The 27422-nt window shown below is 38.4% G+C and overlaps 1 protein-coding gene across 3 annotated transcripts; it reads right to left on the bottom strand.

The window, feature by feature from the left end:
• Window positions 1-865: 865 nt before the first annotated feature.
• CASP7 (caspase 7) lies at window positions 866-24305 on the bottom strand. 3 transcript variants are annotated; one of them, XM_075155103.1, is made up of 7 exons: window positions 24194-24305; window positions 22215-22327; window positions 5761-5909; window positions 4771-4899; window positions 4087-4262; window positions 2433-2571; window positions 866-1805 (listed from the first exon to the last, which is right to left on the bottom strand). In XM_075155103.1, the coding sequence occupies exons 2-7, from the start codon at window positions 22325-22327 to the stop codon at window positions 1582-1584; spliced, it is 930 nt and encodes a 309-aa protein (XP_075011204.1). In that variant the 5' UTR covers window positions 24194-24305; the 3' UTR covers window positions 866-1581. The 3 variants fall into 3 exon arrangements, with proteins under 3 accessions (XP_075011204.1, XP_075011202.1, XP_075011203.1); XM_075155101.1 differs by lacking the exon at window positions 24194-24305 and adding an exon at window positions 23296-23445; XM_075155102.1 differs by lacking the exon at window positions 24194-24305 and adding an exon at window positions 22987-23181.
• Between the last annotated feature and the right edge of the window lie 3117 nt (window positions 24306-27422).

Here is a 27422-nt window from a genome sequence, read left to right as displayed (position 1 = left end):
TACTCTAAGAGAGGATGTGGCCTGCCTAACCCAAGTCACCCAATCCAGCTTACTTTTCTAAACTACTTTTCAACTGACACTGTAAACTTCATCTCAAAAAGATCCCAAAGACCATCTGCATTCTTGGCTGAGAAAAGTTTTGGGATGTATTTCGGTTGGTTTTCACTTCACCAGATTGAGTGACAAACATGCAGATATTCATAGGAAATTTAAAAAAGGTCTTTATTAATTTCATGCTCAAGACGTCCATAAAACAATAACTTATTTAATTCAAACAACTGTAAATTTGACTTATGAAAAAAATATATGTCTCACTATGTCACAGTATTTGTAAGAAAATAAACTTAATAATTTGGTAACTTGGCTTTAATAGTATGCACTTATTTTCTTAGAAGATTTCAAAAGACTACAGAGTACATTAACTGGGGAAAGGGTGAACAACTAATCACTTATCAGTTTAACCAAATCATTAAACTTACTTTTTTGAGCTATCTACCAACTTTAAAGAGAATATAAAAAGTAGGAATATAAACATCACCGACATAACTCCAAAATACAAAATCAAGACCATACAGTAACTAAAAAGGCACTTCTGGTTTCTGATTCAAGTAAGTCTTGGCAAAATTCCTCACAAATAGAAGCTATATCTAAACATACATTTGTTACTGGAACATATAATTCTATCATTTCAACATTAAATTTTAATGTTTTATAACATACCCTTGGCATTAACTTTCTGTTGGTTCAAAAATTCTGAATCAACAAGCAGACATTTTTATTTCTGCAAGCAGAAAAACTGCAATACCACTGTTTCAGGCCATTCTATCAGTTAATTGTCATTTGCAAGACAAAAATCTTTACAATGGCGCTTTAATAAGGCATCATCCAATTACAGTTTGCCAATCTTTTACAAAGATTTTCATTTTGATTTTTCTATTTTTTACATTTCCATACTATTCAGGTAAATCATCTACAAATATTGATTTTTCATTTATCCATCTTATGCTAGAGTGGTAACTAAGCAAAATTGACTTCCAGATTAAGCACAGAGCAACCACTAGTCTTCATTAATAATGTTCATAGAAAGGAAATTAATATATTAGACTAAGAAACACCCTTTTAAATAGCTACAAACTGTTTCATCACTGGACATACCCATAATATGACGGTCTTTGCAAATTTCCAAGGAAGTTATGGTTCCATGAGCTAGCAGTGAAAGAAAAGATGGAGTCTCATGATTTAATTTTTTTGATCTTAATTTACAATCTGTTTTCTGGAATAAACCTTTATGGGTCAGCTACTCTCTGAACATCTGCAGTAGCCATAAATCATGACAGCCACACTAAGGGAAATCAAGATACAGTAATTAGTATTAGCTGTTAGGTTGGCCCACAGCATTTATTTCTTCTTTAAAATCTTGCATATTGTCCACCCATCAGATGGACATCCCAGCTTATACAATATAAAAATCTAGTGTAATTACATTTCTGTTATTAAAAATGTGTTACTCCAGTTTATAATCAAATCTGCACCCAAAACCATATCCTGATCTTTCATCACTGGCTGCATTAAAACACACTTTCAGAAGTAAAGTTCCTTAGTGAGCATAGAGACCACGCAGGGAATCTGCTTCTTCTCACTGAAGCGTGGATCATCAGACTGTGATTCAAAATTTGTCGCAACCACATAGTTGACTCGTGTGAGGATCTGCATGATCTCAAGTTGTTTTCCATGCTCATTTAGCACAGAGCACAGAGACTGCACAAACCAGGAGCCTCTTCCAGGATTCCTCCAGGAGTAATAACCTTACAGGAAAGACAGATAAGAAAGTACATGGGGTTATTTTTCCTCTTTTTTCTTATTATCTTGTGCTGAAGAATGGAATGGCAAAGAGATATGTACCAATTTGTGTGAAAGATTCTGGGCAACGAGTAACAATGCACATAAAGAAAGTTTAATTCTTATCACTTGTGTCACATATCCTGCTTCATTAAAGTGGAGAATAATGTGCATTAACCCTCCAAACCTCACACTACTGAAGGACCATTTTATATTTTTGCATTTGAGAAACTGCAAGAAGCAAGATTTCATGTTTTCTCTCTCCAAGAATAAGTTTCGTGCTGTAACTGTTCCTCTTCCTGCCTTCATCACGTATTCAACATACTCACTAAACTGGGACATGGAAGGGCAGGATTCCCAGAAAATAGTACTGCCTTTGCCACTTGTAATGTCTGTGTTTTCTCACCTGCCAAATCTGGGCTTTCTCCTGTTTCTGCAATAGCTAGTGTAAAAGGGGTGGATACAACACACCGGGCCTTAGTGTTTTGTCCATCAATGTACAATGTATCGTCAATGAGGGTCAGTCTACAATCAAGTCAATACGGGTGATAAGTTTTTAGGCTTCTATCCCTGCCCTGACCCCTTTTCTTTACCTGGCACTGTGGAATATGCAAACAGAAAATCTGCTTCTACTGGGAGTTTGTATCTCGGATTGGCATCTGTTTCCAGAGTGTCATTTGCGGGTCCAGAGTCAGTTTGTATACCTTCATCAAATTCAGAGCCTCTGCATGCCTGAAAGCAGTGAAGACAAAGAGAACTTGTCCAATAAGGAGAAACAAGGTATTATAAGTATTCATTAACATTTTTTAATGTATACAGTTTTAAGCAGTACTTTGCATGTATTAGAAGCAGAAATGCAATTCTGGGGGACATCTAATTGTTCAGTGATAAAGTTGCTAGCTTACCCATTTTAAAATATACATCCCGTACAGTAAAGGGAGGTAATGGTGTTGCAGGCTGCAGATCTCAGTGGATTGTCAAAGTGCCAAGTCAGCATTAGCTTGTTATAACCATGATTGATTTTACTAGTCCAGAGTCATCCACAGCTCTCAATTATTACATAATGTCCTGTGCAGCATGACTTCCGGACATTTTCTTTACAGGGGACTACACATTGTCTTTGGTTCCTGACATGCACTGCTGTAGCACTACATTTCACAGAATAACAAAATTACATCCCAAGATCACCTAGTCCAATCCCCCTTCTCAAGCAGAGACAGCTACAGCAGATGTCCAGGACCATGTCCAGCTGGGTTTGGAATATCTTCACAGATGGAGACTCTACAATCTGGGCAACTTGTTCCAGTGTTTGACCAGCCATTTCAAGTACATTGCATTTTTAACATTTTTCCATTTCTCTCTTTTATTCTTAATTTCCTCTTAATCATGTGGTTTAGCTAAAGGGCACATTGGGACCACAGTCCAGGGTGGTATGTTTCAACTCTTGATCAGTAGCTTTGACTGACAGCTCTTGCAAAAAAACAGCAGTCTGATGGGCTTATATAACATGACTTGGTTGCCTTTGTTAAGATAATTTTAAAGGCAACAAAGTAGTCATTCCAAACTTATAAATAAAAGAAATATCACTTTAGTAGTATGAAGAGTCTAAAATAGACATAGTTTTCACTTTGAGGTTGAGGATTAATTGATGGAACAGCCTAGGGAAAAACACATCTGCTGCAACTCCCATACATATATAATACTACATTAAAAAAGAGAATTCAGACCCATGGTATGTCAGTTAACACTGTTTGAAACAGCTGTCTTTAAAAGCTTAAGTAATATACAATTAATTATATGCTAGTGCAATAATGCAATATACATTTTTAGGCTACTGAGGGAGAGAAAAAATATTTCTTTTAGCAGAACGCAGAGACAGCCTTTATTCAAAGAGACCTGGACAGTACTATTTCTACTGATAATCACACATTATCCTCAGCTCTGTCTGCACAAGATGGAGTTTATCTTTCTGCTTTGAAGTTCATATATTACCAAGCACAAAGAGAAACCATGTACAAAATTACAATGACAGTATGTTCTTGACATCTGTGAATCTTGTATATAAACTATCTTTTAAAAACGAACAATACAAGTCACCCATAGTCAACTTCTCTCAACACATTTTTTCACAAAACCTCCAGCAAAATTCAGTAAGTTAACCTACAGGCTCTTGTAGAGCAGACAACCAACATAGCATGTTTTCCCCACTGCAGCAGTAGGATACTATATTTACCTTAGGGCTATTACCTGAATGAAAAATAATTTGGGTTTGCCTATAAGGCTTTTACACTTGTCTCCTCTGAACAGCGCAGTCAAACTCTTGATAGCCATGGGTCCGTCAGTGCCATAGATGAGGCCTTCTTCCCCATGGCTTAGAAGGATACAGGCAAAACAAGCGGCATCACTGTGATTCTCCTCAGCAGCTACAAATCAAATACTTCTTAGCCAAAAGGAAGCAACATTTTAAATGAAAATTATGTTTAGCAAACACATTTTTCTGAGACTAAATATACATTGGGCCTCTACTGGAAGGCATAAGAAGGAGTGGATAAAGATGACACAACCCACTTTTTAGTAACCTGATGAGTACCTTGAACACATGAACGCATCCTTCACTTGACTCGGAGTCTAGCCCACTGGAGTCACCAGGCTGGACCCTTTATCTAATATGATAAGGCTCTTCACCTAATACACAGGACAGGTGGTTCACCTAATATGACAAGAAAACTGTGTATTTCTGAATTGACGCTGGAGGAAGAGGTGGGGAATTAAGCCTAATCCATTCAGAAACCGAATCCTTCTATATAGAAAATTGCATGTAGTGGAGCCTAAGCAATCTGTTCTAATTTGACCTGCCTTGAGCAGGGGTAGATCTGGGGACTTCCAGAGGTCTTTTCCACTCTAAATTATTCTATGATTCTAGATTTTTACCTTGCTTTAGTAATTTTTCCATATCATCACGGCTTCGGTCATTGTATGTGCAAACCTCAAAACCTAAGTTTCTAAAACTCTTAGCTAGATCTCCAGCGTCTTTATCAGTGCCATTGCGTGTACCCATTCCTGCCAGAAAACAAAGAATATATGGTTGATTGCACATTACACAATTCAAAATAATTCACGTGTTCAAAGGTAAATTTTTAGGTTTATTAATTATAAACAATGTCACGGTGACATGATTTTAAACAATCCTCTAACATCATTCTCAGCATTGACAACAAATGTGAGATTTGTTGTTGCAAAATAATGCAAGGTTCAATGTTAACACATATCTTATCCTGAAAAACGTTGGCATGCCTCCAGCACCTTGCAACATAGGACCTCTATGGATGATTCTATCTCCTTTTGGTTATGCAGTGTAATATATGCATAAAGCACCCCAAGGAAAAACTGTTGAAAAGAGTCCCTATGATACCCACATAAAAAAACCTGATGTAAATTCTTTGGAGTAAACACTTAATTTAGTTTGTTTGCCAAGCGTATAGGAAAAGACCTATAAAGTTGACTATAATACAAGTATCTGTCTGCTTTGAAACCGTACATGGTCTGAAAAGTTAAATGCAGGAGTGTGAACAGAGCACAGCTAATAGCTGTAGCTCAGGGACAGAGAAGTTATAACATGGGTTGCAGATGCCAAAATTCAAATTTTAACAACACAGCCTTAAACTCTGGAACAAAGGTTTAGTTTGAAGTTGGTAGAGTAAGGTGACATGCTCTTTGAAACATATACTGCAAAGAAGCTGCAAAGAGCCGCTCTAATATAACCGTTAGAGAACAGGAATAAATTGTAGGAACAACTATTTCTCAAAAATAAAAAAAAGAATTCATTAAAATTCCATGTCCTAAAAATAAAATGCTTATGGATTAATGAAAGTATAAAAATTCTAAAGTCTGTAATGAGTATCATCAAAGGAAGAACATTACCTGTTTTGTCTTCAAAATTTTTGTTGTTTATAATAATACATTTGCCAACTTTCTTGTAGTCCATATTGTACTGGAATGTGGGTGTAACAATTCGGTACTGATTACTGAGAGAGGACTTTGGCTGTTCTTCTTCTCCATTCTTCTTTTTTCTAGGTGAACCAAATGAAATTATTGTTAGTGGCCAGTCACATGCAGTGTGTCTATTTATCTTAATTCAGACCATTCGGGCAGTCCTACCCAATGTTTTTTCTTCTATAATGTTTGGTTTTGTCTTTCATATGGCCTAAACATTAAGTCAGGCAGGCAGTAACCTTTTGCAAACTATGGTTCTGGACATATTTTACTTTTAGTATAAATAATACATGGAATGACAGACAGATTTTCTTAATAACTATTCCAAGCACAAGAAAATACGCAGTTTACCCAATGGCGTGATAGTATTTGTTTACTGAATCACCATCATCCCTAAATTCTCTGAAGATTAAGACCAAGCAGTAGGTAGTTTCTACCGATAAAGGTTATAGATGTGAACAGGTCATGTGTTTATTTGGTCTGCCAAACAGCAGTCTGAACCTATGCAAAAAACTAAGCACATTTTAGTATAATCATCAATACCTGAACCTCACTTCAAAAACAAAACAAAACAAAACAAAACGAGCTATAAATGTTCTCTGTGTATATGACTCTGTACTGACCTTTGTGCTATGTGCAGGAGTCTTAGACTGGATTAGAAAGAGATGCAAAGGGATAGCACAGACATTACTCACCAATTTATTCTAAATGAAGTATTAAGAACAAATCAATTACAGCCAGCATGCACATCTGAAGTATAAGCATGAGGAACTCTACAGTACTTGCTCTTAGAGGCGGATTTTTTGGTCCAAGCAGGTGGCTTCAGATGTTGGTAAGATCTCCTCGAGCAGAACTGAAGACAGTGAGAGCCTATAAACGGTCTGATTCAACCTCAGAACCATCAACAAGCTTTGAAGCAAGCCTAGTTAGAAACAATGCTCAGGAAAGGGCAGAAGAAGTTATCAGCACCTCTCTTACTTATTTGCTCCAGCATCCTGTTTCCAATAGTATTTATTGCTGATGTCTGAGAGGAAAACATAACCTACTTTCGCAGCACAAATAACTGTACAATACAGTTTGTTTTTAACAAAATTAGATTTTTCCCATAATCTCAATTAATTTAAGTACTTTCACTACTCTCACTCTGACATCTTTCTAAAGAATTACTAAGCTATTTGCTTCGATAATAGCCTGTAGACATGAGATTGCTGCAAATTGATTAAATGTTGTTTAGGTAATCTACTTTCTTACCTTCCTGATTTAACAATTGTTGTCTTTTAGCTTTAAGTGTCCTCTTTTTTATTACTAAAGGACAAGACTAATTGGACACTATAACAAACCTTCTCTAGATGATTCATCGTGTTTAAATGCTAGTGCAATTCAATTTTAAAAGAGCTTCTTCCTATCTTTGAGTGTCCTCTGTTATAAAGGGCCAAATTAAATACTGCACCTGGCAGGCTTTCCCCATACTCTTTTTACATGTGACCATCCTAATATATAATCTCCTCTCTTAGACTTCTCTTAGAGACTACAAAACACAATATCGAATCATATCTACTTGAGGATTTTGTCTGATACTCTGGAAGTACATTTTTTTCTGGCAAATCGCAAGTATTGGTATTCTCCTTGCATACTGCTTCTTGAGGGCTCTGGGAGCAATAATTAAATATGCTTTGCCTCAAGAAAAGATTTTAACTATTTTAAAGAATTATCCACAGCTGTATGATGTTAATATTACATTTGACTTTCAAAGAGATCTTGGATTCTTATTTTAGCCTAAAATTCCCCCTAGTCCTCCACCACTAGACAGCTCTCTGGCAAAGAGAGAAAAAGAAATTTCAAAACAACAAATAACCACTCAGGTCGACGAAGAGCCTAATTTCCTCAGTCCACACTGGATCCGAGTTTCGACAGATTTATCTGGTTTCTCTGACTTCCTGAAAAAGCTGTATGACTAACAGTGGCTGTTACACACAATAGGATATTTTCAAGGGGATTATACACAAATTTCTGTTTATGTCCAACCCATGAACAGTTGTGAATACTCGGGACAGATCCACATGAGTGGATCCACAGTACGGTATCATGTCTGCTCTCCTAAAATGCTGGAAGTGATCTAATTCTAGTCCAGAAGTCATGCAGTCACGTTACCCCACAAAAAGCCTCACTGAAAATAGCAGCTGGGGTTAAGTGGCATAACAACGTAGCCACACAACTTCTCTGAAACCACTTCACTTCTGAGTTCAATAGTTTGCACTCATTCATGCAGAAATACTTGGGAGTTTAAGGGATGTAGCTACTACTGCTGGTATTGCCAAAAGTATGCCAGAAGCTTTATGCCGGTCAATGTCAAATATCACAGACAAGCCTCGTCAGCACGGTAGCACACACAACTATAATTTCCGCATTCCTGTACAGAAGGTAGTATGGTTTTGTTCTAATGATTCCTTCCAAGCTGAACAGGCTAATGAGATAAGAAGCAACCACAGCATGCTTTGTAGGGTTTCGCCTATCATTTCTTTACTGGCAGACAACAAAAAGTTCCAGAAATCTTTTGGTATCTGTCCAAACTGAATGAATAAGGAAGCAAAGGTCATGTAGTATACATATCCTGGGCCTGCAGTCCAGAGAGAAATTGTTTTTTTAAGATTCTGTTTTCTGTGCCAACATAGCGCAATACGGGAATTGCCCGACTGGACTAAAATGACAGTATAAGGTCCAACTCTTCAGTTTCAACAAGCTAAATCAGACCTTGTAATAATGAATAATAAAGTAATAAATATGTAACAATCAGTCTTTAAGGGAAATGCCCTGTCAGTGACAGGCTGGCTTATGACTGAAAGCCTAAAGCTTTCCAGCTAAATTTTTATTGTCTAAGCTTTGAACTGGACACATGTTAATATAAATGTTTACTGTTGTTGTTCTTACTAAGCTTTCTAATCACCGTATCTTCTGAAAGGGTTTCCACAGGTTAGTTATGTGCTGTTATAAAATGTTTTAAACTATTTGCCTTCGGTTTTATTTCATTCCGCTTCTCTGACATCCAATGTCTTTAATTTCCCTCTTCTGGGATTCAAACATGCCCAGACTAAATAGAAACTTGAATTTTATGACTGTTTACTCTTTCTTCAGCTTTTCATTACAACTGTGCCATAACTCCTCACTCCACTAGTGGCCACTGATCTTTCCCTTAGACAGAAATATTCTTCCTATCAGTGCTCTCACATATTTCATGTTCTCTCCCTTCGGTCAAAAGTTCAGCAAAATTGAAACTCCACTCTGGCACCCTCATATAGCTTGCACATTTTCACCCTTCCTGTGTCTTTAAATCCAGGCCTTAGGCTTGAGAACAGTACGTCTAGGAATGTGATTTCATTAACTCTAGACTCAATCGGCGTCAACCTTGGGAAAATCATTATTATCAATTTCTCACTTTTCAAATATAAAATTAAAGTTATCCATACAATTTATCATTTTGTAATTGAACTTTTAAGTAGTAAAGGCCAAATTTCTTATCACCACGAGTGGCTAAAATTCTGTCAAAGTCAATGGAGATACATCACTTGCACCAGTAGTGAACTTGGTTGTCTAAAGGACTGCTACTTATCACAACACTTCTTTTCTGTTACACTCTGAGTAAATTACAATTTCAGTATGTACGGATATAAAGATTTAAGGATAAAAATATCACTGTTAACATTTAACTATACCTAAAGAATATTTTCAATAACAATTTTATTGAAAGCAGTGTCTCTTAGCAGCTGAGATTTCCTCTCCTTTGGCTTCCTTTCTACTGACATCTCCCTGCACTTTCTTTGCTACCGTATATTAGTATGACATACCGACATACTAAGAATCCATGTGCAGGAGAATGGCTTCCTAGAGTGTTGCAGTCTCTCATCATCTCTCCCACCTGCTACAGCCAAGCTCTTGGGCTCAGGTCTGCCAGCCCTCCAGACTAACAAGTGTTTCACTGAGAACCAGCTGCTTAATTGCAAGTGTAGTGTGATATATTTCCATGGGGAGGGTCTTCACTTTCCATCACATTACATAATTAATGTCAGCTGTGTAGTCTGGTATTGCCTACTTTTGTGCAAGGTGTAAAGGCCAGTGACTGTAAAAAAACCTTCTGCGCTAAGAAAGCTGGTCTGCTATAACTATATGGATTCCCCTTGGAACAGTACCAGCATAATGCAGGGAAAGTTCTCAAAAGAAGAGTGGATGAAAGGGAAATATTAAGAAGGAAGTCCAGTCTCTAGGGTAGAAACTCTTACACTAATCCATTTACTCAACCTCAACATTAACAATGATTAAAAAGAGGATTATAGTAACCGACAGACAATAGAGCTCTTCTGAAAACATGAGCTGCTTGGCCTTAAAAGCAATGTGACACTTAGCACACAGAAGAAACAGCTCTCCCTGGAAAAGAACAGTCCCTTAAATAGTCTTATGGGCAGAGGATTAGATGAATAAAGACAACTTTCACAACCATCACTTCCCAGTCACAGGATGGGAGGAGTTTCCTGTTTGTTTTTTTCCTGTTTGTTTGCTTTTCTAAGAGGAAATTAATGTGTTAATCAAAATGAATTGTAAAAATGATATTACAGAGGCATATCCAGGCTTCAAAAACAGCTATAGTCCCTTTGTCTCCCAGGAAAATTAGGGACTTTTGTTGTTGTACTGAAAAGTGTAAGCAGAGAAATGTAATGTAAGCAGATACGATACTATTCAATTTAAGGAAGTTGACATTCAGAGGTGGGTGGAAAAGGCTAAACTGATTACATTCATTTCTATTCAAAGTACACACACACAAAAGAAGAGAACTCTGTCTTACTCTTGCTCTATGAAGTTCAGTAAATTTGGGCTTTACTTGTTAAGGAGTATCACAGAACATTGTGATCGTTTTTACTCTGGCATGCTTCTTTTAATACAATGTGCAATCATTTTTGAATGACTGATAACAGGTTTCTGCTAAAAAGAAAATTTGCCTTAAAAAACATGCTATCTTTACAGAACACATCATCTCAGGATCCCTTCTGGAGTCCCCATGCTTTTCGGCATTGGAGAATAGTTTCATTCTAGTTTCCATCACATTGTCAGCCTTTCTGTTGAGTCCTGGCAAGAAGATTATAGCAGTGACAAAGTCCATAGTACAAATCTTCTCAGGTAATCCATCAACATCCACCAGAACTTTCATACACTTAACGTTGTGGGATGCAAGGTATCTTAAAACTGCAATGCTCTTTATTCTATTGCAAACAACTGAGATGTTTCCCGCAAGACTTTTACATTTTGGGACCTCTTTAAAGGCTTCTTTTGAATAAATTCCCCATTGAGTCACAATACTGTAGAGTAAGTGTACGGGACAATACATTAGTTTTAAGACCTCTGAAGAAACTTACATGGCCTATATTGATGATTTAATTTTGTGCAGTTTGTGTGGCTCTATGCTGCTCTTTCTGTCTAAAAATCCCCACTCCTTCCGTTATTGTATGCACAGTATAAATGATGTTTGCGACTACTGCTTATCACAAGTGCTATGTTTGCGCTCCAGGGGAAAAATCCAGGATTGGAGTTTTTTTTTTTTTTAAATAGGTAGTTAAAGGATAGACAGGAAACAATGAAAATGCAGAGAGGATTGTGTTTGACTTCACAAAGCATCACCAAGCTATGTGTTGTAAAACTGAGTGTGCTGGAGACCAATTCAGAGTTATTCTTCCAAAAGAAGTAAACAGGAAACAGAATTCATAAATTAGGCAACTCAAGGTTCAATATTTTGTTCTATGTTTCTACCTTAGTCTCAATAATTAGTGGTCTATTCATACGTCTGATGCTTTCTGATGATCATGCATTAATATGTCTTACTCCTACATAACCTTCTCTCCAAACTGCCAGCTTTAATACTTTTATGCAGCTTTAATACTTTTATCCAGACTAATTTCACCATATTTAGTACACCTCTAATTACTGTACACTCTCCCCTCTTTGAATTTTTTTCTCTTGAAACCTATTGGCAATAACAAGCAAAAGACACTTGTTAAATTTGACTAGAGCTTTTTAGATCTTAAGTTCTTTAAGGCAGACTCTTTGTTCTTTGTCAGATCCGTTTTGGTAAATTGTCATGGAGATTTAGAGCTGCATGCAAATAATAATTATCCTGTTGCATTTTCCCATTAATATTGCATCAGGTTGGCAGAGCAGCAACATTTCTGGACAAGAAGAATGTATCACTATTTGAATTGTCTTTTATAAAAATGAATATTCCTTTACCGTTAAAAATCAGAAAGCATAAATTACATGGGATAAGGACTAAGCATTAACCATAAGGGCTAGACTAAATAAAACTGTATTACACTGCATTTGATGGTGTGTGATCCTGGGCCACACACTAAGAAGGCGGCATGCTAAGTGAAGCCTACAATAAACACTAACAGGAGCCACTGCAGAAGACATGGGCATTTGAGAGATCTCAATTCTGTTTCCAACCTGACTGTCACACGCTATGGGCTCACAAACCTTTTCTCCTGAATATACTCCAATAGAGGTGCAATTTCCATCTCTCTTTTTTCAGACAGATAACACCTTATCAAGGACTCTTTTGAAAGAGGTTAAATATAATTGTAAACCAAGAAAATAAATACTATCCCTCACAATCTTTTTTTAAACAAATGTTACTCAGGCTTCCAAATTATGTGCCAGTAGATAAACTGAAAAACAGCTTAATAGTTGAAGCAAAAATCTCCTGAGGAAAAAGGGGCAATACTATTTATATAGGAGGAAGTTCAAGTAAATATTGCACACTTTCAATTTCCCTACTGAAAGTTACTAGCAAATGACTGCTGACTTTGATAGACTAGCACCAACAAAATAACCAGTCTTTAGAAGGCTAATTTTAAATATGCTCCAGATAAATGTAAAAAGAAAATTTTAAAAATTTCTAATATTAAAGTCAGAATCTTTTCAACATAATAGAAAGTATTCATTTAGAAGAAAGAAGAAAAGTAGTCCTACACAACTGAACATAAAAGTTCCTCAAAAAGCATCTAAACATTATTTCACCTATAATGCTTACTATGGCAAGGAGATGTCTTACACAAAAGTCATGAAAACTGACAGCTACCATTTAGAATAGCAAACATAAACAATGCAATACAAACCCCGCCCCCCCGAACATTAAAACACAAAAACCAGTCAAACAGCCCTAGATTTCTGTTCCCTCTAATGGTCTTGTTTTGTCTGTTAAAGAAATTTTAAATTATGGTGCAACATGCCAAACTGATAATACTGGAGTCTAAAGTTCATATTTATCAATAACATATAAAGTCTGTGCAACCCTTGCACTTTCATATACTACTCTGCCAAAGAGCAGAGACCTTGAAAGTCATTTTTGGGAAGGGGTGGAATAAAGGGAAATGGCAAGTGTGCTTAGTTGAACACCATAGCCCCTAGCGATCGCACCCCTCTTTCCTCCTGGGAGCAGGCCTACTAAAAGCAACAGGACTACCCAGGCAGTAAAATAATGCCTGTTTGTAACTGTTCTCAAGATCGGGGCCATAGCAATTATTTAGCCTCCAGCTTCTTTTTGAACTGCCAATTAGTTAATGACTTCTTAAGGACATCTTTGGAATTAGATTGTAAGCTGATAAACAAAGACAGTTTAAAAGTCACCAGAAGCAAAGGCTTTTTCTTGAATGATCCTGAAACTAGGAAGCTAATGGAGACAATACCTCTTGCTTCTTTGGACACCCATGTCCCAAGACCTCCTTATAACTGTAAACACACTAATTTTGAAAGGAAAATGTTGCTGTAGCAGTCTTGAAAGAAAGGAATTAGGTAAACAATGGGATTATTTCCTTGAATTTACAAAGATAATAATAGAGCTGGGAAGGACCTAAGCTATCATTGACAAATTCCTTGCCCAAGACAGGACTGAGTTCATTCATGCAATAAAACAGCATCATATTAAAAACCTACTTTTGTTCTTACTATGACATAAGTAGCAGTGCGGTTACAGATTTTGCAGAAAATTCGCAAAATAAAATGCTTTTTTTTTTAAAGAAATCCTGGCATTTCCCTAAGTTTCCTGTAGCATGCTATATCTAACAGTAGAATACAAGCCATAAAAATATTTATTATGATTATATGCTAGCTATGCTTTGCTCAGTTAAATTAATGAAAAGTATTAAACAAACCAAAATGCTCAGTTGGGGAGTTATGTTCTGTTATCCACTAAGAGCCACTTAGTTGTGCTCTGGTTAAAGAACTGAGTGTGAATCCTGCTTCTGCTATTGAATGACTTTAGGAAAGTAACTCCGTATCTCTTGATCTCAGTTTTTCCATTACAAAATGGAGCCTAAACAAACTTATTTCATAAAACAATTGTAGATCACATGGCTTCTTTCCAGGAGGATAGTAGTGTACAGTAAACTAGAGAATGAATTCAAAATCCACTATTTTGTACATCTGTACAATGTTTAGGTCCAGAGCATGTGAGGTAGCTTACTGCCACGTGTCTCCTGGAAGAAAATGCTTGAAACAAAAGCATTCTTACCGTCCACTATGGAGGTTTACAGTGGATCTCAGTCCAGAAACAAATTCCTATCTTTGGTTACTGCACATTAGCTCCCCTGAAGAGATAAAACTGCTAGTGCCCACGCATGATTATTTAACATCAACTGCAAAAATGACAGGGTTGCAGTCCACCAAATGTGGCATTTCCCCAAAGTATATTATAGCCCTAGAGGCCTCTGGGACCTTGGCTTAACAGTCAAGATATCACAGCTTAGAACATTGCAGCTACTCAGCTGAATTACAGCAATGGCTATTTGTATATTCCTTTGAAATCACAATCTAAAGTGTATTAGCTTGAATCATAGGAAGGCCTCACCTACCACAAAGCTTCACAACTGCAACAGTCTCAGAGATGAACAAAATCAACTAGTGAGCTGTAATGTACTAATTGCAATAACTGACTCACCTGAGTGTGAGCACACTTTTCATTTGACCTCTTGCAAAGCAAGCCACAAACCTTTATTCAGTAGTTTCTACAAACCTGCAGCTTCTGCTTAATCTGCAGAACATCTTTTAGATTTATACCCAATCTTTTTTAAAAGATCTATTTATGGATCCAATGGATCCACTTAGGAATTCTTTGCTTACAAAAAGTGCCTCCTATCTTCTGAGCTTCCATCACCTATATATTTGTATAGTACACTATATGTTTGTAAAGTGCAAGCAAATTATCTTTCAATTTTAGTTAGAGAAACTAAATACATTTTAAATCCCTCATTATAAGACGTTTTTCGGACCCTGATCTACTCTTGTAGCTTTTTTGTCCCATTTTAGTTTCAGACCCTTCTCCAATTAGGAGGGAGGATCTTCTCTAAGAACTTGGAAAACAGAGAAACCCAGTCCAGGACAACTGGGAACTCACTGTGTAATGAAAGGAGTTGAGCTGTTTGAAAGAGCAAGCCTCAGACTACAACTTCTGGCATACTTTGTATATTATATATATCTTTGGAGTTCTGATAGTTACATCTAAATATGTCTTCCTCTCCTTTTAACTATGTGTTAGTGATGGCCTTAACATAATCCAAATCAAAACCATGGCTGCAATTTTCTTTATTACATACAAATGAAGCAGACGAAGCGCACTGGGGCTAAGCCAGCTACACTTTGTAAAAAAAGTTTCAACACAGACTATTATGTCTAATATTGTCCACATTTTGCAATAGTTAGAAAAAGACAAGAGGAAAAAAAAACAGGTAGCAGTATCCTAGTCTTTGTGCACTTAATATTTTAAGTATCATTTACAGCCTACATGACAATCTTGTGGAGTAGCACCTGCAGCAGAGAGGACCAAAACAGATTAAGTTCTAACCTCAACCATCAATTTGTAACTCATCTTCAGCTTCCTAATTAGCTGCATGGTATCTGCTGTGCAGGCCTCACAGTATTGTATGCAACATAATATTCAAATAACATTAAAAAGGTAAAATTTTACAAATAAAGAATATTTCTTCTTGCTGAAAGGCTTTCTGCTCATTTCTAGAAAACCTGCACGCACATACCTTCCATGCGTGTTCTGGAAATTGAAATCGTGCATGATCGTATCCTAGGTAGTATAATGTACATAGGCAACTGCCAATTATATGGGGAAAAAAAAAAAGATGAAGCCTCTCTTATCTATCATAGGTCATAAGAGCAATTAGTAGGTATATATATTGCTATATGGACTGCTCGGAAAATGATGCAAAATAAAGCAACCCCCCCAAAATACTATTTCTCAGAGAACACTGGCTAGGATTAGCAATTGCAAAATGCCAGTAGAGTTATAATTAGCTGGATATAAGCACTGAAACTAAACTCTTTGTGGGTATTCATTCATGAGATTTCCAAACAGGTGGCAGAGAAGGAAGGAGATAAATAACATTCTACAGTACCTTGGCTCATCATCAAATGGTACTCCACACTGCATCTGAAAACAGCTTCAGCTTGTCCTCAAGAGCAAGTCTAATTTTCTTTGCTAATGCTAGGAGCCCACCATGCTCAGGGTTACATTGGAGAGTGAAACAGGATGCTGTCTGTGTTCAGGCCCAAAGATTCGCATTTGTCAGCAGTGGGTCACGCTGGACTTTTCTATGGGGCTATTCAAACCCTCATAGCTATCACCCTGCAAGCTGAGGTCATGCAGGCCTGATCCACCTTTGCTGACAAGCAGAAAACACGCTCCCATCGCTCTGATTCTATCACTGTTCCTATGTAAGAGTGTAGGAAAACACAGCAGATCTTGAGACGGAGGTGGGACAGCAGACTCCACTTTGTAAAACATCTTTCTTCCTTCTCTCAAAACCTGATCCACCATTACTACAATATTTACACAATGAATATTTCTAAGAAAATAATGCAAATTAACATGCACAGTTTACTGTATTCTAATTCATAGAACTATTTCCTATATATTTACCCTTAAACAGTTTTGGTTTATTATAAATTTGGCATAATTTGTTTTTGATTCCTTTGAAAGCTTAAAAATGACACTACATAATAGCTTTCCTCTAAATTTGTATGATGACAGCCCAGAGTTTGTTGTAATGAAGGAAATAAATTACTACATTAAAAAGCAATTAGGATACTTGACTCACTGTTGTGATTGCTACAGATACAGTTCATGGATAACCCAGTATTTGCTTTGCTTCAAAAGATAAAGTCTCTAAGGATATTGGAAACAAATATTGACTGTGAATTAATGAGTTCTTACACTTTAAACTAGATAGTATTTCAAGATACTTGGGCATTTCCCACATGGTACATCCAGTAAGCGTCCAAGGGAAAGTGCAAGTACTGACCACAATTTTCACTAATTGTTAAATACTCCTGCAGTGTTCTCCAGAAGTTGAGTTCCAGATCTAACAAAAACTGCAATAACAAAAAATAAAAAAACAACCTCTGGCTTAAAAGAGAGTAATAAAAATGAAACATCCCTGTTGTTCTATGTTAAAATCTCTTTATCGTCTTTGTAGGAATTAACTTTAACAGACCATAGATGCCAGAACCTATTGCCTCTGAAATTTTATGTTCAGCGCCTTGGGGGAAAAAACCTGATATTTAGCTTGTGCAAAGCAGAACCCACAAACTCCAAACAAAATTAAAATTATACTATGCTAGACTTTGGAGTTAGGATAGTAAAAGGAAAGATCACCACCCATTTACAGGATAGACTAAGGCACACAGTGATTTGCTTAGAGACATAAAGGAAATGTGAGGCTGCAACAAGAGTTCGTTTCAGACCTCTGAGTTGCAGCCCAGAGCCTAACTTCAGATAATGATTCATCAGCTCTTATTTGTTTTAAAGTAACTTGCTACTTTTATTCTATCTAAGGATAAAAGAGACACTTTTCTTAGCAATATTTATTTTTGAAAAGTCTGTAATATTCTGTCACTGAAAAACCTGTAACAGAACTGCATTTTTAATTTGAAAACTTTAAAAGTTATGGTAAAAAACATGAGGTATCATTCAAGGCATAATTTGGATTTCAACACATTAATTTCAAGGCAGGAACAGCTTACATTCATGCAGGGGAGGCCAATACAGTTTCTTCATAAGCATACAGTGCTAGCAGTAGTACTTTTTTCTACAAAGCAATTAATTCATAAGATCAGGCCCAGTGTTTTCAAATGGCCCCAAAAATACAAAATCTGCATCACTGTGAAACTGTTCTTCATAAAATTCTACCTACAAAGCAGCTTCTTACAAACCAAATAAAAATAAGCTGTTGGTAATCAAAAGTAGATGGAAAATAGCTCCCCAAAAGACAGAACAATAGAAGAGCAAAGCTGAAACAAAGACAACTTTCCACACCTGTTACAGCTCCAAAGCTTAGGTTCAGCTGAGGCTGAATCTCAAAAATGGATATTCATTCTTTGAAGGATAAGGCTATTTATTTTGAAAAATACGGCTATACTGAGACAAGGGTCATGAAGTTAAAATAGACAGCTCTGGTAATATCTGTGCTTCCCCACTTTGATGTCCTGTAACCCAAATAAACACCATACAAATGAAGAGAAAACCTATATATCCATGAATCTTTTTGATCTAAATACTAGTTTACAAACCTGGTAGATATTATAACTATATAACTGTCATAACTATTGAACTACAGAAGGCAAGATACACACTGATGTTTCCAGCAAACTTTCAAATTAATTAAAATGAAAAGTCTCAAACTTTATAGTATCCTGACTTGGCAGAAATAAATACCTTACAGATATTTTGGGGTTGCAGTGTTAAACAGCTGAAGTACTCTTGATGACTATATGTCAGTGTACCCTACAAGCCTCTCAAATTCCTCAGTGGGATTTTCTTACAATATATTTCATGTTTCTGCATTAAGGGCACTACAGAATCACAGTTTCAATTGTAACTAGGTATTTGTAAGAATTCTTAAATACATATTTAAATTATGTTTTCTGTTTCAAGATGAGAAGGGGAATACTGACTGTAAAACAAGACAGTAGGGCTGGTGTAGATAAAAGTAACCAGAGGACAATTGTATAAATTTAATTTATACAATTAAATTAGAATAAAACGGGTACATAGAAACTACTAACAACCACCCTCTTCTGCATTATGCTTCTTCACTGAAGCCCACAAACAGTCGTGATTATTGACAGTGCAAGTGCGAGTCTACCAAGCCTTGGGAATTTTCAGATGCAGCTTTTTAAGAAAAAACAACTTTCATTAGGAGTAAGAGAAATCTTATCTCTACTTAATACAGTGGAACCACAATTTTATTCCTTTTCGTGTTACATTATGTTTCCAGGATGCTAAAATGGATTTGCTGCTGTCAATCTCCCTAGCAAAGTTCCCCAACAAAAGACAAAAGATACCAAATGAAGATATTAAATCATCCTGTGGAGAAGTGACACTATTTTTAAAGCCTCGAAAGTGTAACAGGAGCACATACACATAGAAAAGAAAAATTTCTGTGGGAAAAATTCTATTCATTTCTAACTATCACATAAATATTTAAAATACATGTTTGAAATCCTGAGCTCAATCTTTGTTTAACCACGTTTTAAAATTTTGTTGCACGCAGGCTTGCCAGAGTGTATCCTAGTATTTCTGCTTTCTGAAATATAAGTTTTTGCTCAACTGCAACTCACCCTAATTTTTGTCCACATTTTTTGCAGTAAACAAAATTGATGCCCTCCTGCCATCTAGTGGCTAAAAAAACCCCTAAACCAAACGCCACCGGCAGATGTTCATTCAAAACTTACTTCTTTCAACTCTTTTCCCCACAAAACAGTTTTTCCCCACCAACGTTAACTAAGTACTAGCACTTTTTCAAAGAAAAGGAAATACGTAGAAGATAATTCCCCTACACTGTGGTGCAGCCAGAAGAACCTGCCCACACTCCATGGCTCGTTCTGAGCCTTGTGGCCTCCATGGTAAAGCAGGCTCACAGACTTCTCAGAGAGAAATACGCTGTAGCAAAGAAGATTATCACTTATTTCTACTTACTGTTCTTGCTAGATAAATCTCCAGTCACAGCCAGAGAATGGTGAATTGGAGCTGTGAAGCTACTGGAAACAGCTGGTCTTTCTGCATGGCTTTGAATTCAGTTTCTCACTGCTCTGTTCTCTTAAATTAAAATTAATGTGCTTATTTAACAATACAAGTTACTTGTTTTCCTATTGACCTTATATATTTTAAGCAATAATAAATGAAATACAATGTAGAATTTCATTGAAAGAACTGCACTGCTGGTAAAAACTTTCGTTGCTAAAACGAAACAAGGGACCATAAAATTGTAGTCAATCTAAAGCTTTCTAGACATCTTATTTTACAAGTACTAATTTCATGTTGCCAAAATGAAGCCTTGGCAATCAAGACACAGAGCCATGCTGGTTCCAACTAAAAGTACATCTAGCCTAGTATCTGGTATGACTAGTAATGATTTTTAAGAAAACAAGCAAAAGAAATTGGATACAGAATATATTCTCACAGAAACCTGATTTAGGAACATCTTGCACCAAAGATTTTAACATCAATATTCCCATTGGACTTTTCTTCCACAAATACATCTGATCTTTTCTGAATTCATCTAAAATCTTGACATCTGCATATCTTGTAACTTTAAGTTCTACAATTGCATTCTGCACTATGTGAAAAGTACATCTTACCAGGTGTTTTAAACCTACTGCATGAACTTTTCATTGGATGTCCCCTAGATCTCCTGTGAGGAGATCATTCTCTATTCACTTTCTCCTCCATTACAGTCACGATTTTAGATCATATGCCTTCTTCCTTTATCCTCTCACATTCTTCTCCTGTCTTCCTTCAGGCCAGAGAGTTTTGGTTTCTATAAGACAAAGACCTCATCACTGTGCTCGGATTTTTAAGACCTTTGTTGTCAACCAGCTTATTTCTCTTTAGGCAATCATCACCTTCTTCAGGAAACTCTGATAGATTTCTCAGACTTCTTTTTTTCTACAAAATCTAAGTCAAATCTTCTCAATTACCTCATATTTAATATGAGCAACTTTTTTACTTCTAAAGAAAAACATTTCAAATTGTATCTTCAAGGAGTTCCCAAAAGATGAATGCCTCAAACTGAGGCATAGCCAAATTATTTGAAAAATTTCATATAGAAAAAAAGTGATAGAAATGCTGATTATTGCCTTTACTTCAGGAATGATTAATTTTGAGTTGCATAATTTAATAGTAGTATTAGCATATCACCTCTTATAAAGAAGACCAATTCAGATACTAAAACACACATTTTATAAAGTTTAAAAGAGACCTTTGAAAAATGTTTGGCAAGATTTAGAAACAAACGTTACATTGTCTATTTTGCATGACATGATTCTGTTAAAATTAATAATACACATACACATCATAAAATATATTTGAGGAATGATAAAATGAGACAGAGAAAGTAAAGTGATTTGCTTAACAGCACATCAAAAGTCTTCTAAGACTAAAGCATCTTCACTTCTCTCACATTTTACCCCCATTAGACTCATATACTAAGCAGCAAAAATAAAATTATATTCTCCATGTACTTTCTCTGAATTATACTGTTCACTTGAATGTGAATATCCAATAGCAAAAAAAAATCAAAGCTTCTCTATAAATACAATCGTCGTCGTAATAAACACCTCTAATAAAATCTCTCTAAATCCATGAAGTTCACAATGTGAAGTAGCCATTTGCTGACATTCAATAGTATTTGTAAATTTTGCAAGTTCATTTTTCATCTTTTGCATTTTCAATCACAATCACATTTATCTGGTGTTTTCAGGAGTACAGACAAGCAGTACATAGTTCTTGCTTCCTATACATTTAATGAAAGTAAGCTTATGCTTCAATGAGACTACTATGTTTTAAAATGAAAGGCTTTTAATTTATTCTGTAATGGGTTACATCTCTAGACTCAGTGAGGCTTCTTTGTGCTACAACCTAGATGGCACATCCAGGCTTTAAACTAACTTAAATAGTCAGCAGGGGATTCCAATGATGCAGGAGATTAGCTGAGCTGAATGCAGTAAAATAGATAACTAATGGCATATTAAATTCCCAGCTCCACCAAAGGGCAATGTTTAAGATGAGGGACTATAATTGATGCCAAATGATCTTAGTGGTCTCTTGACTACCAAATACAGCTTATGGGAGATACTACAGGTCTCCCTATAGGGAGATACTATAGAGAGATGCTTTAAAGTACAGACCGGATACATTAAACCTACACAACATAAGCCATCTCCCTATCTAGACTATCTATGACATTGTGGACATAGCAAACTGAACACCAAAATCCCATTAGAAGGGTAATATGACAGCTGATACAACAGTAACAGGAATAAAAGTAGTAACTTACTTTCCAAAAAGTGAGAATCTGCTACTTCTGTCTGGCTTTGCATCAACTACATCATCGTGATCTTCATCACCTCTCTCTTGAGTAGAGCAATCAACATGCTGATCTCCCGACATCTACAAATAAAAGTACAAGAATGTAAACGTCCCTCAATGAACATCATTTTAGAAATACTTCTATAAACCAAACTGTTAAACCAAATACGTGTGAGGTTGTTAGTCAGTTATATTATATAATACTTCATCAAGTAAGAGTGACTATAGATTTCTGGCCCTGAATTAACATGACATTGCACATGCTCAGCTGTCTCTATTACCTTGTGGCAGTTACCAAAAGTGACTTGTCTAATACTACTCTCAAAAATGCAGATAAGAACAAAAGTAAAAATCACTTTATGGTGAAAGATCTTATGACTAATTCTCAGAAAATTTTTCATGGTCTGGAAAGAAGTACATCGGGAAGAAAGCAAGGACAACTAAGATCAAAATATTTGTAACTGCAATCCTGTCCAGTACTAAGACATCTAGAGAGCTCTTGTGTTTTCATTTGCATATAGACAGTCAAATGTACATAAGAGAAAAAACCCTGTATTATCTTCCATGGATGGGATCTTAGGTTTTAATTTCTCTGTTTTGTCTATATCAACACTTAATATGAATTTTATATCCCTCTCATGATTAATTAATACATGTGTACAGTTGTTAGGGAAAAACACAGTTGTGAAGTGTTTCTTGGAAATTAAAAGGTATTTTCATTACATAAAGCAGCCTCTTACACAAATTGCTGTATTTCAGCTAATATTTTTTTTTGTTGCTCCAGTGGAAGCTTGGAACATCTTCACTCATCTCAAAAGCCACACAGGACACCGCTAGACAACAAGGCTGAGCTGATCTAATGACTTTTTCCTGATGGTCTGTCTCTCCTCTTCTTCCATGTACTGAGTTGCCTACTCAGGAAGTTTATTTAGATCCTTAAGCCAGCAGAAAAATACAAGAAGAAAGGAGTCATTTTTCTGATAGCACAATGATCTGCACCAGCTCAGCACGGGGCAAGAGCAGCAGAGAAGGCAGCGCAGGACCCCCACCTTCGCTCGTGGTGGGATGCGCTGGGCCACCTTGTCCAACTCCGGCTCCAGGTTTTCATGAGCAAAAGCAGCAGCGATTCCTGCCCCTTCCCCATATTTAGGCAGATTAAACTTGCTTTTATAACACATTCACTCAGAAGAGTTTGAAAACCACTCTGGTGACCTTGCAGCAGCTCAGAGGCCGCCCGTCAGCTGGGCCCTGCGGCTACCTGGCCACCAGCACCCCCCCAGCTGAGGCCCGGGACACCGAGGTTTTTGAGCTCCCTGAGAATAACAGCAGTTCCCGAAAGCTGGGGTCTAGACTCGGCTTTGACAAACAAATACGTTTTTTAATAATCTTTTAAAAAAATAAGAATCGAAGAGCGCGCAGGCTGCAGGCGGGCAGCGAGGCGGCCGAGGAGGAGCGCGCGGGCCGCCCCAGGGAAGCAGCCCCACACCAAGGCAGGCGCAGCCCCGAGCGGCGGAAACCAGCACCGCCAAGGCTACCAACGACACACAACGCAAAGCCCACGGCAGTACTCCTGCCCTCTCTCAGGAAATGGCTGTGTAGCCCGTGCAGCCACCTGAGGGGCCCAAGCGTCCAGCGCTGAGGGAGAGCCGCTTTCTCCCACCCCTCTGGCCCTGGGCGTCAGATAAGAGTAGCGAGCAGCGGACCGGGCCCCGGGGCTGCCGGCCAGAGGGGACAGGCTGGGGACAGAGGGGACAGGAGAGTGGAAGGCGCGGGAGAGCGGGAAGGCGGCGGTCGGCTGAGGGGACGGCGGGAGGCGGGAAAGCGGCGAGAGGGGGACGCAGGAGAGCAGAGTGCGCTCCCTGAGGCGAGCAGGGAGGGCGGCCGGCGCGACGCGGAGGGGCAGGGGGCTGGGAAGGGACCGGGGCCGGGGCCGGGGCCGGGGCTTGCCTTGGCGCTGGGCTCCGGAGAGGCACAAGCGAAAGCGAAAGCTAACGCGGCCGGTGGTGCCGCACCGGCCGGCAGTGGGGCGGGCTCCGCCGGCCCGGGCCTGTCCCGACGGGGCCGCGCCTTCCGCCCGCTGCGGCGGGACTGCAGGCCCGTCCTCCGGGGCAGTGGGGCCGCGGCCTCTGCCTTCGCCCGGCGCGGCAGTGGCGGGGCGGGTGCGGGGTTGTGGGCAGCTAGGGGCCCTCCCGGCCCGCTCCCCAGCCGGCTCCCCTGGCAGAGGGGCTCGGGCGCTGCCCCTGGGCCCTCCTCGCTTCCCGGGTAATGACGGCTTCATTACAGCAAAAAGGAAATTACCCCTTTTTAATAGCTGTGCTCTGTCACACCCCCGCGAAAGAAGAGCCTTAACTTTCATGGTGACACGAGGTTGTCTAGATCTAAGGAAATTTTTTCCCTTATATAAACTTCAGTGGCATTTCCTTATCTTTCCAATTATTCAGTGTGTTGCATCTCTTCTAATTAAGGTACCCTACTGTGTAGCTGTTGCATCAGGCCCAGCAGTCCAGTACATGGACTGAAGATTGGCACAGTCTTGCTAATTACTCCTGGATGCGGGCTCCAATCCTGCAAAATCATATACCTACCCAGCAGTGCGTGGTGTTTAACATTCACTACCTGAAGAGATTTACATCAAAGCAACATTTTTCAGTGTAACTGCCTTATAATTGGCACAAAACACAGGCATGGTAGCAAACAGCCTTTTGCTTCACGACAGGTCACTGCTTCGATGTGATGGAGGGGCGTATGAACGGCGCAGCGGCTCTTGCCGTGTGTCTGCGTGCTGCTGCTGGGGCCCGTCTCTGCTTCGTGGGATTACGCCTGTAGCTCCTGGTTGGATACATAGCCAAGGTTTTCTCCTGAAAATCAAACTAACAGAATCCCATGGTTCCTCTCATGCCATATGTTAGCTGCTTTTTTTCAAGAAGCCAGCACCACTTCCAAATCTGTAATGGATCATTATGGACAACAGAGATACTGGAAGTGTATAGATCTTGAAGTAAATGCGTGGAGAGGTGATGAGGGAGACTGTGCCGTCATCAGGAATGACTGGCAGTGGCACCTGAACTTCAGGACATCCAAATGTGCTTTCCTGATGATGTGTATGGGGGTTACCTAGGAAATCCAGAAGCTATTTGCCAGCTGTGACTTTATGTTTGTCCATTGTCATCTGGTCCCCACAGCTGAATTAGCAGACCTAGAAATGGCTTTTTTCTAAAAGTCATTGTACTGCTATTGAAAAAGTGGTATTGTATCTGATAATGCTTGCCAATTTTCAAGAGAATACTAATAGATCTGTGTATGGGGAATTTCTGACTCAAACTGTTGATGAAACCCCTATTTCTATTTTCTTTCCATGTCGGTTGCTGGCATTCACAAGAGAAAGTTTGATTCCTCAGTGTGCTGCAATACCTTTCTTAACTACATGTTAGAGTAGCCAATTTTAATGCAGTATAAGATGCTAGATTTTTCAGAAAATCTTGCTTGTTTTCAGTAATGGGTAAGGGAGAAATTGAAAAGATAGTAGAATTAGAAGGAAGTATCTTGCTTTGGGGCATGGAGTGATTGCTACCTGGGGAAGGGTCAGGAAAGAAAAAATTTCTCATGTACAATATTGCACAACTGGCCGTATGCATTACTGGGCAGGGGGAAGAGCCAGCAGTGTGATACCTATAGTATCAGCATTCCTTTTCTTATCCCTGGAGATTCGCTCTACTCCCTAAAAACATTAACAATGAAGCATTTGACTGGATATTTGCGTTGTAGAAAATAAGAGTTTAACTACCAAGTAAGCAGCTGCAGAATGACAATGGAGCGTGCCTTTGGGAAATTGAAAGGTAGATGGCAGGTAAAAACTAGAAGGCTTGAGGCAACTAAATAGTACCTGTCTGGAATAATAACTGTGTGCTGTGTTCTGCACAACATCTGTGAAAAGAAGGATGGGGCTTTGCTGAGATCTGGGAGGCAGGTGTGGGGATACTTTCAGGATGGAGGATTTGAGTGACTTGTAAGGTGTTCCCTCCTAAATGACAGTTGTTAGAATTTTATATATTTTGCAAGAAAGGATGGATGGTTTTAATATGCTGCAGGGAATATGGGGGCTGTGTGGTGTGATTTGGCACACTGCGACTTTATGAAATTTGGTAGAATAATGCATCTCAGTCAGCATGGTGTATGTGTTTGGGTGGGATTTCTTTGTAATCAGGCAGGGATGATCTGTTGCACATGCCACGTTTTATGAGTTTTAAACTTGGATCATTTTTAGGTTATGTTACATGATAAATGGGAATGTTTGGACACTGGAGGTCTCATTGTATGCACATGGGCTGTGCTGTGCATGCTTTGCACACATTTCTTCAAGCTTTCAGCTTAAATTGTAGCACATCCTCACCAGTTCTTTCTCTGCTCTGTAACAGTGATGCCTTCTTGGCCTGTTGGTTCTTTTTTCCATTTCTCTCTAATCCCTCTCTCGCTTTCTCTTGCTCTATTAGAAGCATTTGCAAAATCCCCACACTCTCAAGTTTTCCTGACACTGGCAACAAAGGGAAAGTGTAAGCACAAATCCTTTTAGTCATGAAATGTAAACAGTTGTTGGTTGGTTTCCAAAACAGCCAGAATGTAAAAAGCTACTGTACAAGTTTGGAAGACAGTCCCTTGGAGGTTTTTCTTCAAGTCTTGGGAGATCCTGGTGTTGATAAATCTTTTCCAGCTTTCTTTCGATGTTTTTGCAAGCTGGATTTGCTACTATGCTGAATTTGATTAGCATGGAGAGGCTATGTGAGCCAAAAGGCCCTGAGCCCAGGTAACTAAGTAACCACATGGTTCAGAGAAGGTTATGATGAGCTGGGCTTTGAACTTTTTGCAGGCAGCTTTTAACAGTGTATAACACTCCTAGTTTGAGTGGTGAAACAGCACCTTTTTTTTTGCAAAGGGAAGATAGGGTTGCCATAATCTGTGGTGTCTGGCTTCCCGCTATTCATGTGGCTGGAAGGGCACAGCCGCTATTCAGGAGTGACAGAGAAGGCGGCCCTGACTTGAATGTCTGTTAGGAGGTTACTTCGTATAACTAACGTGTGCTTTTTAGATTCAGATTCAGATTCAGGATGCAGATATGTTCCAAGCTTTCTATGCAGTTCATTCAATGAATTTAAGGAGGTTGGACAGGTAACAATGTTTC

Source organism: Calonectris borealis, chromosome 7, assembly GCF_964195595.1.
Source record: "Calonectris borealis chromosome 7, bCalBor7.hap1.2, whole genome shotgun sequence".
Classification (NCBI taxonomy): Eukaryota; Metazoa; Chordata; class Aves; order Procellariiformes; family Procellariidae; genus Calonectris; species Calonectris borealis.
The sequence above is the reverse complement of the archived record's forward strand: the minus strand, read 5'-3'. Positions and strand labels throughout refer to the sequence as shown.

Excerpts from the sequence above, each read along its gene's own strand:
- CASP7 (XM_075155101.1), bottom strand. The coding sequence starts at position 23,424 with ATGTGTTATAAAAGCAAGTTTAATCTGCCTAAATATGGGGAAGGGGCA. Across the intron at positions 4,263-4,770 it reads GGAAAAATTACTAAAGCAAG|CTGCTGAGGAGAATCACAGT; the intron begins GTAAAAATCTAG and ends TTTGATTTGTAG. Across the intron at positions 2,572-4,086 it reads CCAAATTATTTTTCATTCAG|GCATGCAGAGGCTCTGAATT; the intron begins GTAATAGCCCTA and ends CACTGCTTTCAG.